Source organism: Drosophila novamexicana, unplaced genomic scaffold (genome assembly GCF_003285875.2).
Source record: "Drosophila novamexicana strain 15010-1031.04,08,12 unplaced genomic scaffold, DnovRS2.1 tig00001361-arrow-arrow-pilon, whole genome shotgun sequence".
Classification (NCBI taxonomy): Eukaryota; Metazoa; Arthropoda; class Insecta; order Diptera; family Drosophilidae; genus Drosophila; species Drosophila novamexicana.
The window spans coordinates 618,845-631,071 of record NW_020824852.1 but is presented as its reverse complement, the minus strand read 5'-3'; the positions used below and the strand labels follow the sequence as shown (position 1 = coordinate 631,071).

General features: G+C 45.5%; 4 protein-coding genes across 5 annotated transcripts; 3 read left to right on the top strand and 1 right to left on the bottom strand.

Annotated features, from left to right (window-relative positions):
- The first annotated feature begins 147 nt into the window (after positions 1–147).
- Positions 148–2,964, top strand: LOC115767315 (vitellogenin-1). The gene is made up of 3 exons (XM_030711555.1): positions 148–394; positions 448–707; positions 1,920–2,964. The coding sequence occupies exons 1-3, from the start codon at positions 151–153 to the stop codon at positions 2,592–2,594; spliced, it is 1,179 nt and encodes a 392-aa protein (XP_030567415.1). The 5' UTR covers positions 148–150; the 3' UTR covers positions 2,595–2,964.
- A 1,230-nt stretch (positions 2,965–4,194) lies between these two features.
- On the top strand, positions 4,195–4,691 carry LOC115767317 (protein FAM98B). The gene is made up of 2 exons (XM_030711557.1): positions 4,195–4,252; positions 4,352–4,691. Exons 1-2 carry the CDS (start codon positions 4,195–4,197, stop codon positions 4,603–4,605), a joined length of 312 nt encoding a protein of 103 aa, XP_030567417.1. The 3' UTR covers positions 4,606–4,691.
- Positions 4,692–7,034: 2,343 nt separating this feature from the next.
- Positions 7,035–7,586, top strand: LOC115767307 (ctenidin-1). Of its 2 annotated transcripts, XM_030711545.1 has the most exons (2): positions 7,035–7,346; positions 7,404–7,586. In XM_030711545.1, the coding sequence occupies exons 1-2, from the start codon at positions 7,118–7,120 to the stop codon at positions 7,526–7,528; spliced, it is 354 nt and encodes a 117-aa protein (XP_030567405.1). In that variant the 5' UTR covers positions 7,035–7,117; the 3' UTR covers positions 7,529–7,586. The 2 variants fall into 2 exon arrangements, with proteins under 2 accessions (XP_030567405.1, XP_030567404.1); XM_030711544.1 differs by having other exon boundaries at positions 7,035–7,586.
- An 808-nt stretch (positions 7,587–8,394) lies between these two features.
- LOC115767275 (loricrin) lies at positions 8,395–9,526 on the bottom strand. Its single transcript, XM_030711506.1, has 2 exons — positions 8,917–9,526; positions 8,395–8,443 (listed from the first exon to the last, which is right to left on the bottom strand). Exons 1-2 carry the CDS (start codon positions 9,450–9,452, stop codon positions 8,395–8,397), a joined length of 585 nt encoding a protein of 194 aa, XP_030567366.1. The 5' UTR covers positions 9,453–9,526.
- Between the last annotated feature and the right edge of the window lie 2,701 nt (positions 9,527–12,227).

Below are 12,227 nucleotides of genomic sequence, written 5' to 3'. Positions count from 1 at the left end.
CGTGTGTGTATGTGGTGTACTGCTCGCACTCACTCTCTCCATATTCTCTCTGTATGTGTGTGTGTGTGTGGGCGCCTGCAACAAACGGGCCTATAAATATTCGTTCCGCACAATTTTCGGCATTCACTGCGCTCGCAACTGTCGTCTAGAATGGAAAGCCCAAATCTGAATCTGAAGCACTGTCTGCTGCACCTGCTGCTGCTGCTGCTGCTGGCTGCGCTGGGCCACGGCATCGAGTGGACGGTGCCCGATGTGGTTGGCTCACTGCGGAGCGTTGGGTCCACCATTATCGATCCGAAGATGCTGCCCACGCCGCAGGGCCTGCTCGAGGGTAGCAAAAATCTGATTGCCGGCTATCCCTTTGAGTTTGCCTCCAGCTCCATCAACTATTTGTGTGAGTACCAGAGGAAAACTAATCTCCAGCCATGAGACTACGGCTTCTTACAGGCTCGCAGGCGCTTAGCTCCAACAAGATCAGGTCGAGGTACACGCCAGACATTAAGCAAATGAACTTCCAGTTGCGCACCGCCTGCAACAAGACAAACTTTCCGCTCCTCGAAGCGGAAGCCATGTGGCACAGCCCCCAATTCGACCCAAAGAAAGGTGTTGTCATTCTTGCCACTGGCTGGACAACTACCGTCAATGATTCGGATACCATTGAGCAATTGGCCCAGGCCTACAACTGTCGCGGCGATGTTAACTTTGTGGTGAGTTTTGATTACAGCATACTCTGTTTAAGACAAACGCGAAACGGAAGAGAAAGTCGGCTGGGCAAATATATTCTAGGAGCACCACCCCAATTTGATCTCTCTTTGGGAATTTCTCTTTATATGTAGGCAGCAGTCGAACGGGTGTAGGCGACTGCTCGATATTCTGCTCACAGCTCATAACGAGTATTCTTGCTTATGAGCTGGCTGTTTCCCAAAATGTTAACCTAAATAAGGGACCCTAAAACTGTGACTTGAGGATCAATCGATTTTGCGGGCTGAGGTAAATTTAGAAACTTGATATTCCGCTAGAGTGTCTAGCTATAAAACTGCTAGGTCTGTGCATTATGCTATAAGCCACCCCCAGGTAGGTTTGGCCAATAAAATACACTATTAGATATTTCACATTTGGATTGCTTGACTTTAAAAGTTGTTAAAATTGTATTAACATGCAGAGGCGGACAGCCGCATGAATGCTGTACAAAACGAATATACCCTCTTTTAATTCTGGCAACACAGTATACAAGTTTGAGACTAATGAACAGGCTTGAATATAGTCTTTTTCACTTTGGGAACAGGGTAAAACAAGGGGGCGTACGAAATCATGAGTGCTACAAATTGAAACAGGGTATATAAATCTGTTGAAGTGAAAACACAAAATCGTTGACAAACTTATTTAAGGCAAAACTTGAGCTTAAGCCCATAGAATACTTGAAGTATTGGTTGGCATGAATCTGTAGTCATTAGTTTGTAGTTAGACGCAACAATGTTGATCAAATGATCAGATACACATTTTTTCCCATTCTAATAGTCTATAGTCAACACCTTTAATTATGCACATTTATTGCTTAGTTTAGTTTTCCATCTAATCACTTTTGATTGTTGCCTTAAACTAAAGCGTTTTAGTTCTTATCAACAATGTGACAAGGTCGAGCCATCAGAACAATCAATGCCAAGGAATACTTATGACGCGTTTCCCGATAGCCTTTGAACTTCCAATATTTCAATCAGAAGAAAACAATTCTATATTCAGCAAACTAAAATTAACTAAATTTTAAGGTCGCATACACTATAAAATTCTCTGAAAATGTAACTTACGAGCTTAGATGTTAGATTCAAATAGCCGGAATGAGAGCTATCTTTTATTATTGCATCATCATTGAGAAGAATAGCAAACTTTTTAAATGGCAAATCTGAAATATTATAATGCAGGCTGTGGATGTGGCCAGATTCGTGGATACCCTGTACACATGGTCGGCTTTCAACACGGACGAGATTGGCGAGAATATTGCTCGGGGCCTGGTCAAGCTGCTGGATGTGGTCAAGGTGGAAAATATACATCTGATTGGTCACAGTTTGGGTGCGCACATTGTGGGCGCGGCAGGGCGCTATCTGCAGCAGTTCACGGGCAAAACATTGCCGCGCATAACCGGATTGGACCCGGCCAAGCCGTGTTTCAATGAGGGCGAAGTTCTGTCGGGCCTGCAGCGCGGCGATGCGCACTTCATCGATGTCATACATAGCAATCCGGGCGTGCTGGGCAAGCGCGATCCCATGGGCGATGTGGACTTTTATCCGGGCGGCCTGGAGCCCCTGCCCGTGGGCTGTTTGTCGGTGACCTGTGCGCACGATCGCGCCTGGGAATACTATGAGGAGTCCGTTTATCCGGGCAACGAGCGCAACTTCTTGGCCACACGCTGCAGCTCGCTCAAGCGGCTGCGCGAAGATCTCTGCACTGGCGAGCAACAGCCGATGGGCTATGCCGTGCCGCACAACATAAAGGGCAACTACTTCCTGGAGGTCAATGGCAACAAGCCCTATGGCAAACAATCGTCTGGGCCACGTACAGCTCGGCTCGAACGTTGCGGCATCTGCGGCCAAAAATAGAGGCAACTCGAGCTAAGATTCAAAGTGCAACCGAATCCCGCCCATATTCCATTTTTGATTGCCTCTAAAGTTATTTGATGTCAAAATATGAATTCAAAGCTGCTTTTGCGAGGCAACCAATATTACTTACAAACTAATTTAGACTTAAGGAATTTCGAAACTCGTTAACAATTTTGTGACTGCGATAAGCCGATAGAATCGCAACTAATCGGCTCCAAAGTAATTTTTTTTTTTATCTAATACACCTACTCATATTTAATTCTATGTACACATACATTTGTAAGCTGTTTTTTTTTTTTTTTTTGTTGGTGTTCACATGGCCTGATCTTGGTCCATTGGCCCCCAAATATAATTTGCATGTTAAGCGTTGACAATTCAATTAATTTTTGTTTATAATGCCTATGCGATAAAAAAAAAAAGAAAAAAACCAAAATGCAAAAAAGAAACACACGTAAGTAGAAAAACAATTCACTGACATCTGTGGAATAGAGGCCGCCACACAGATTGCAACAAGCGTCTAGGCGCCAGAGTACAGTGAAGCCCAACACTTGCGATCAGATATGCGAACTGGTGTATCGAACGGGCGAGGTCAACAACAATGAGCCAAGAGAATGTTGAAATGCGAAGGAACATATCCTGTTCATTAGCACTACTTAAAAGATGATTAAGAACGAGTTGCCGACACTGAAAAAAATAAAAAGTAAAAATACAAACTAAGAATTTATATTTACACTTGACTGGATTGGGACTCATAGAAATATGAATATCAATATTTCTCTCACATAGTTTGTATCCATTGATATGATCTTAAAGGATGACAACTGTTGCATATCTTAAGCTGAAATCACGGATTGCATTTTTGGGCTGTGTTCGCTCTGACTTGGTGGTTACTGTGTGAGCCGCAGCGGTTTTGTGGTTGCAGTTGGCGGGCCCCTTCACCTGGCTGAGCTGCCAACATGACAAATGAGTCACCCGCTGCGAGCTTCTGTCGGCATATTGCGGATTAGGCTTAAGCGAGCAGAGCTGCTCGTTGTTTCCGCCAGCAGCCAGCAGACAGCAGACAGCAGCTTGGCGAGGAAATGATCCATCAAGCGTAAGAGTTATGTGCAATTTGGCAACATGAACTGGGCCCCATGGGCCACGGGGACTGTGATGAGTTTCTGCAGATGCCGCTACTGCTGTTGCTGCTGCTGCTGCTGTTGTTGTTGTTGCCGTGTTCGGTCGTAAAGTGCTGTAAAGTAGTTGACCCTGGTCAAGAATCGGACGCTCAAAGTGGTTTAATAAACTGCAATTACCTCGTTCGTCTTTCTATATGTGCGCAGCTGGTTTATTTATCAGCTGACCAAGACCAAGACCAAGACCAGGCCAGGGCAACCCCCACCAGCAGTCAGTACGATTTATTTTGTGGATTCTTGACTTGATGAGCCGCTCAGTTGCTCAGCCGCTCCCCTGCTTTACACTGATTTGATGCTATGCAAATCTAGATAAATAGCGTACGCTGCGTACATTTTCAGATCATTCAATTGCCACACTTCAAAACACACACCCACCACACACAGGAGCAGTCAAGCCCAGCTACCATATCAACAGAGATTCCAGGATGAAATTCTTCATAGTACTCAGCGCTCTGTTTGCCTGCAGCTCGGCGGGACTGATACGCAGTAGCGGTTGGATCGGCGGCAACAGCGGCTGGAGCTCGAATCCTTGGGGCAGCAGCAGCAGCAGCGGCTGGAGCTCAAATCCTTGGGGCAGCAGCAGCAGCAGCGGCTGGAGCTCAAATCCTTGGGGCAGCAGCATCAGCAGCAGCAGCGGCTGGAACAGCGGCTGGTCCTCCCAGCCCAAGATAATTAAGGTAATCAAAATTGGCAGCGGCGGCGGCGGCTGGAACAATGGAGGAGGCTGGAGCGGTGGCAGCAGCGGCTGGAGCAACGGTGGAGGATGGTCTGGCCAGAGCCTCGGCAGAAGCGGCTGGTCCAGTGGCAACAATGGCTGGGGCAGCAGCGGCTGGTAGTAAGCAACGCTGGCAACTCTGGGACCTCTCGTTTTCGTTTTCGATTTGAATTTATTGATTTTTGATATTATATTACGTATATGTAAGACAGTTTTTTTTTCTTCCCATTTTTATAAACAAATATTTTTTTTTTAAACAAATACAAATTGCAAATTGTAAATTAAGCAACAAATCGCATGATTTCTGTTTGAATGCATCGCCGGATCGTTGAAAGATGATTGACGAGCATTCGCCAGCCACGTTTCAGTTTGCCATAATTCATTTCATAGTCAAGAACAATTAAAAACTACAACGATTTACATAGATGAAACATCTTGAAGTTTTTGTGTTCGCCCCGCAGCCAGCCCCAGCGTCTTCGTCTGCCTGGGAACGCTAAGCAGATCGAGGCGTAGAACAAGCTGTTCCAGCCGAAAGGGATGGGGGCAGCTGTTAGCCGAACTTGAGGTGGTTTTGTGTTCTCGTTGATCTCGAAATTCACATAAATGCATATTTGAATTATGGCCCATAACAATTAATATGCTAACTTGACGCCGTAATTATTGCTATTACCTTATGCATTCACAATGCTAGTGGAACGTTCGTTTACTCATCGTCTCACAGTTTCTTGCAAGTGGCACAGTGGCACCAGATGGCATTTTTTAAAATGCGCAATATATCTCAAATATATATATACATATATATAAAAGGGGTTTAACTATCAGCGTCTATATTGCTTTCTTTTATGTAACTGACTTGCCTTTTAAATAAACTTGAGAGTGTAGTGCGTCTCCGCCCGTGTGCTGTCTCTCAAGATTTCTGTCAGTCACACAGGAGCCACACTCGATGACAGCCTCTGCTGTTATCCCACTTTAACAGTGCTGTACAGAGACACAAGTCATGCGTGTTATGCAATACTAGCTAATCGAAATAATCCGCGCCGAACAACCTATTCCACCTCCAACATATTCCTTTGTATCTACAGACAGCGTCTTTGATAAAATATAAAAATATATTCTAATAAATAGATTAGTTCTCTTTTTTCAATTTTTAAATTTTACTGATACAATTATACTCTAAGTTTATGTTTGCCCGTTCTACTGAAAATATTGCATGCCATAAATATTTTTATATAGAAATTTCGGGCTAGATTCGATCTCTCTCCAAAATTGACATCTACCAAGTATGGTTAGATAAATGTATTGCTTGGAGCCAAAAATTCTAATCAACATTTTTGTTTTATAAACATAGAAAATATGTATTTTTAAAGCAAAGAAAATTGGATTAAGGCTCCAATGGGTTCGGTTCAAATCCCGATTAAAGCTATTATTTCAGTATTTGAATTCTAAATAACAATAGACTGCAAATCGGGAAAAGTTAATATACTCGCTGATATGTTTATTTTATTAGGTTTATTTAATTAAGTTCAAGCTGACTAATTTAAAAAGACTGTGCTCTTCGTTCTGATTTTATTAAGTCGACACTGAAGATAATTTTATATACATATATAAATGTAAATAGATATGATCTGCAGGCTTAAAGGAAACACCTGAGAACAGCGTTGTGCGTTCTGCGTTCAGTGTGCAGCAGATGCCTAGCATATTTTTTGCTCATTTGGCTGAGGTCGTCTTGTGGACCTGTCTGTGTGGTTATTTGTGGCTTTGGGATCCGCCGCAGTGTTGCAGTTGCAGCACGCGTTGAATGCAACAGCAAGTGGACAAGTTGATGCAATATATGGTAAGTAATTCACTTGAACAGGCATCTCATCTGTTTGGGTTTGACTTGGAGTTTGAGTTTGGGTTTTGCGTTTGCCGTTTGTTGTTTGTGTGTTGTGTGTTTGCGCAGTAATTGACATTGAACCCCGTCGAATGCGCGTGTGTTTGAGTCGTGCAGCACACACATTTGTCTGGCACTTGCATTGCATGCGATTACCCAAATGAAACAAAAAAAAACTGCAATTAATTATGCAGAAAACAAAAACTGAAAAATTACAGAATTTAAATTGTAAATTGTAAGACAAATTGTGAGCTGCTGGCAAAAAGTGTTGCCGCAAAATGCTTGTAATTAATGACATCGCTATGGCTCAGCAGTTTACAAGTGCTTCCAGCGCGATGGTTGGCGTTCTCGGTGCGAATCCGGTGGCGTATGCGCAATATTCCCAGCATAAACGTTGCGTATGCGCCGCGTGTGCCGCGCACTTGAGTGGCTGCACAGCGCGTTGGCTTCGACAGCCACTTGCCTTGCGATTCTCTCAGCCTTCCGAGTAGCCTTTGGGTGCGTCGCTGAAAATGGCGTGTCGCCCCCGCACAAATCGCGCACTGCTTCAATTTCATGCCCAATCGGTGTTTGGGTGCACCATGACTCAGCTGGAGTTCAGTCTGTTCCGTGGCAGCTGCGCTATAAAAGCGCTGCGCTGGCCCTGCTAATGGCATCAGTGGAGCTAAGGTTCTAACAGCACCAACAGCAGCACTCAACAGTCAACAGGCAACAGTCAACCGTTAAGCAGTTCATCAATCAAAGGATACTCCAGTTCAACATGCGCTACGCTCTGCTCGTCGTATTCCTGTGCGGACTCATGTTTGCCATTGCCTCGGCCGGACTCCTGGGCGGAGGCGGCGGTGGTGGTGGCTATGGTGGTGGCGGTGGACACGGCGGCGGCGGCGGCCAGGGAGGCTGGCAAAAGAACGGCGGCGGCGGCGGCGGTGGCGGACAGGGCGGCTGGCAAAAGAATGGCGGCGGCGGCGGTGGCGGTGGATACGGCGGTGGTGGCGGCGGCGGCAAATCCCTGGCCGGCAATCGCGGCAGCTCCGTCTCCTGGCAAGGCGGTAACGGCGGTGGCAAGCACGGCGGCGGCGGCGGTGGCGGCGGCGGAGGCTATGGAGGCGGCGGCGGCAAGCACGGCGGCGGCGGTGGAGGCGGTGGCAAGCACGGTGGTGGCGGCTGGTAAAAACAACCAACCAACCATCCAACCAAACCAAACACTCAACTCCCGAACCACACACAACGAGAACTGCAAGACGAAACGAAATGTTAATACTCCGGCTACTCCTGCGGCTGACATGTGTTCCACGGCATAGATATAGAGCTAGAGGCATTTCCCACAAGTGCTATATCTTTTTTTTTTTTAATTTTTTTGTTCGCTTACCCAACTAGTTACACCCAAAGTTTCTCAAGTCTTTTCCTTCTTCTCTATTTTTAATTGTACTAATAAATAAACGTTCATTTTGCTAAAGCTGCTGACGTTTCTCTTAGCCAGAAGGGTACTCCTAGGGAATTCCAACATAGCTCGAGCTTATCAAGACTTTCAAATGCACATATTCATATGTATCTAAAATTGCTTGACTGACTGGAAAATAGGTTGAAAATTAAGCTCAAAAATGTTAAGCATAAAACTAAAGCCGGAATATACCAGCTAGCTGTGCTTTGGTATATTATTATTATTATTATAAGAAATTATACTCAGTGGCTAGGAATGATATTATCTGAGGATAGTGTCGTAAGGCAAGGAAATGTCATGCTTTGGACAATCTCTGAACTAACCAAATAGGCTAGCGCAGCATAGCTTCTATGACTCCAAGGATTCATATTGCGTTGCCATATTCAGATGAAGAGTAAATGGAAAATCTCGACTTCTCCAGCTGTTTCAGCCGGAATAATTTACCAGGGCTGAAGCTGACTTGTCTCTTTTGGTTAACTAACATAGCAGTGTTTGATGGCTGAGCTATCTAGGTGACATGGTCATTGAGGTAACTGAACAACATCCTGATCCAGATTTGAACGCCAGGTAAGTAGCTGGATGTATGCTGTAAACTTTTAGTAGAAGGCCATAGTTGCTGCTGATATTTCCGTTGATAGTTTTGTCCTGAAATTTTTCGTTTAATCATAAGCTACAAGGCTCAGTTATTGTTTTCTCCACACCCAGCTAGGAGCTTGGAGCCAGCTGGCTTGGATGCTTTAGTGCGACACTGTTCATCTTAAGAGTAATTCTGTAGTTCCAAAAATTCCCGCTTGAAAGTTTACATTGTTTTAAATGTTTATTGGCAGATTAAAAAATTAAAAAAAAAAAAATGGATATGTTATAGCATAAGAGATAGTTATTTTTTGTTATGTACAGTTGCAGTTGGTTGCTAATGTCGCCTCAATGTTCCGTTATCGAGAGGGTTCTACCAGCTCCAGCCGCTGCTGGAACCGGCGGAGGACCAACCGCCGCCGCCGCCACCTCCGCTCGTCCAGCCACTGCCGCCGCCGCCGCCGCTGCCACCTCCGCTCTTCCAGCCACCTCCGCCGCCGCCGCTCTTCCAGCCACCGCCGCCGCCGCCGCTCTTCCAGGCACCACCGCCGCCGCCGCCTGACTTCCAGCCGCCACCACTGCCGCCGCCGCCTGATTTCCAGCCGCTGCTCAGACTCGACAATGCTTGAGATTTCCAGCCGGAAAGGCTTGACAATGCGCTGGACCAGCTAGTGCCCAGGCCGCCGCCGCCGCCGCCGGAGCTCACTTTCCAGGCAGAGCTGCTGCTGCCGCCGCTGGGCCAACCGCTGCCACCGCCGCCACCGGCGCCACTCTTCCATCCGCTACCGCCCGAGGACCAACCACCACCGCTGCCTCCGCCGCCGCTGGAAGGCCAAGCGCTGATGCTTATTTTGCTGGGCCAGGCAGAGGAGCTGCCACCCGATGACCAGCCACTGCCACCGCCACCGCCTCCGTTTTTCCAGCCGCCGCCGCCGCCACTAGACCAGCCGGAGGAGCCGCCTCCCGATGACCAGCCGCTGCCGCCGCCACCGCTGCTGCTCCAGCCATGGGGCTTGGCAAAGGCGCAGACGCTCAGCACGGCCAAAAGTCCAAACAGAACCAAACGACGTATCGATTGCATCTTTTGTGGGTGCTGTTGTTATTGTTGCTGCTGCTGCTGATGTTGCTAATGTTGCTGATGTTGTTATTGTTGCTGTTGTTGCTGCTGCTGTTGCTGCTGCTGCTGTGCACTAACTAATTTCCAACTGGGCGCACTCTCGGCTATTTATACAGCCAGCGAGTGCTGCGCATCTAAGATTCTAGCCGCTGCCGCTGCAGATGCAGTTGTTGCTGCTGTCGACGTCGTCGCTGCTGCGGCTGCTGCTGCTGCAGTGTAATCAGATGTAATTGCCAAATCTGTTTACGGCCGGCCGTTCGTTTCGATCTTGGCTTCGTGCAGTTGGCCCTCATTATGCCAACTTTCAATTTCGTACGCTTTGCTGCCATCTATTGTGGGCAACGCCCCGTCCTGGTCACCTCCACCCCTACCCTCCCTCTCACCCTAGTCAGCACTCCCTGCTAACTTCCATTCGCAGACGCAGTTGGGCACGCGCACCTGACTCAGCCTCCGGCCCAGACTCTAGATTCTGGCGATTCTGACAATAGCCAGCCGCCAGCGACCACATCGTGAAGATCGATTTATTGGCGCGCCATTTTTATGTAACAACCTTTTGGGGGCAAAGCAATTGACTGGCGTCCAATTCTTTATGGCTGCCATTAGCCAGCTGAGCTTGTCGGGCTCATAATCAACGATCTTGGCATCGGCTGCACACGTGTCGCCGACTACCGTGGAGCCAGCATTGCCCCACAGCTTGCCACGGTTCGTGCTAAGCATTTGGCAAGCCAAAGTGCACACTATTCGGGTCACCAGCACACGGCGATCAATCAATCACTCCGATCAATACAATTTGGTATGAATTGACGAATCTATTTAAAATTAAAGAATCCATTTGACTTGGACAAGTCGAGGGTGGCATCTTCAAGAATTTTTAACGTTTGGTTGAGCTTTAAGCCTTTTAAAATATAATTTTTACATTTTCTAACATTAATTTTAGATTAAGCTTTTAGCGACGTTCCTCACGACTCTTTCCCAGGCTTGACAGTGTTGTGAAACAGATAAGTATGCGCTTAAAAGCTAGTAGCATGGTATCATGCCGAATATTTTTTCTAACTTGAAGATATGTGCTGACTTTTAGATTATTTTTAAGTAATTCAGACAATGCAATTAATTTAGCCCAAAGCTTTCAACCACTTTAAAAGTTATTCACTTTTAGTGTTATGGTGAGCTTTTGGCTGTGGCAGTGTTGTAAAACTGGTAAGTAAAACATTTGAAGGCTGCTAGCTTGGTACACAATTACAAACAGTTTGTAAAAATTTAAAAATGTATTCAAAATCGAAAATAATTAACAAGGTAGACCCAAGGCTTGAACCAATTTCTTGCCTCTAGGTTCAGTTCGTAAACCTAGTTTTCCACATCCGTAAGTCCAGCTGAACCAACAGCCTGAACTTGACCTGACATATATATATTACAATGTTAATGAAACAATTTTTTTTTTAATTTATAATTGCCCGTTCTGCTGAAAATATTGCCTGCCATAAATATTTTTATATAGATGTTGAGGGCTAAATTTAGTTTCTAACCGGAATTATCATCTACCTAATATAGTTAAAATATTTTTGAAAAAATATATTTCGACTTGTGTTTGGAATGTTTCGGGCATTTTAAAGTAAAGAGTATATTTGAATTTCGAACTATAATTGGCTTTCAGACTTGTTTAAGCTATAGAGTAAATACAATTAATAAAGCAATAAGCATTCAGTCACTTTTCTTCTCTTAGTGTTGTGCTGCTGTTTATGCTGGTGGTTATATGTGGCAGTGTTGCAAAGCGACTAAGTAAAGCATTCAAAAGCTGGTTGCTACTGGTGCTTTGCGAGCTAAATAAGTTTTTACAACTTTATCAAACCGCTCTGCCAAATGTTGCAACTTTAAGTTTAAAGTTTAAAGTTCTTCAAAGGAGTAATCTTAGGACAACTAAACTCTTAAGACTTTCCAACACTGCTCTATAAATAACTTTGTTTTTGCGAACCTTTTAAGCTGATGTCCTTGGAAAAGCTTAGTCTTATTTAAGCTAAAGACAAAATTTGCCTTTAGTAATATTTCGCAACGATCTTGTATTCAGAATTCTTGACATTAGCTCAAAATTGATTTCGATTGTAGATTGGTCCATTAACAACTGAAGAACACATTTTTCTAGGGTATTCGGAAGCGAGCTTTTCAAATAGCACTTAACACGCAAAATTATGAAAACTAATGGCAGAGATCGCTGATTGCTGAAACCACACCTCTCCCCTCCAGCCCCCTCAATTTGATCTAGCCTCAAGTAAATAGACTGTCAATAGCAAAAGCTGAAACTGGCGCATTTGAACCTGTTGACTTTTGTTGGGCTTTGCGGTCCGAGACTTGCAGATTTTCATGGGCGGCATTAAATCAAAATCGGGCCTTTGTGCGATCGATTCGTTCGGCAACTGACAGACCCCAATGGCCGGTAATCAATCAAGTGCCACAAAACCCAAAAAAAAAAAAAAATAAAAAGAAACGCAGCACGCTGCAAATTCCGCAACAAAGCGTTTAACTGTCAAGCTCGACGATTGCAGCAACAAGGCCCACGCGCTGGGCCCCATGTAAAATATAAGCCTTGCCAAATTGAATTGTCTTCGTTTTGGCCAATTTACGGCGGGTGATCTTCGCGCGCCCGTGCTATAAATGTCACATTAGAGCCAAATTGCAGTCGGGGCCAATTAAGTGGAGCCCATGCAAAGCGGCTCGCTGTGCCATGAGGTCATCGCGCCGGACAAT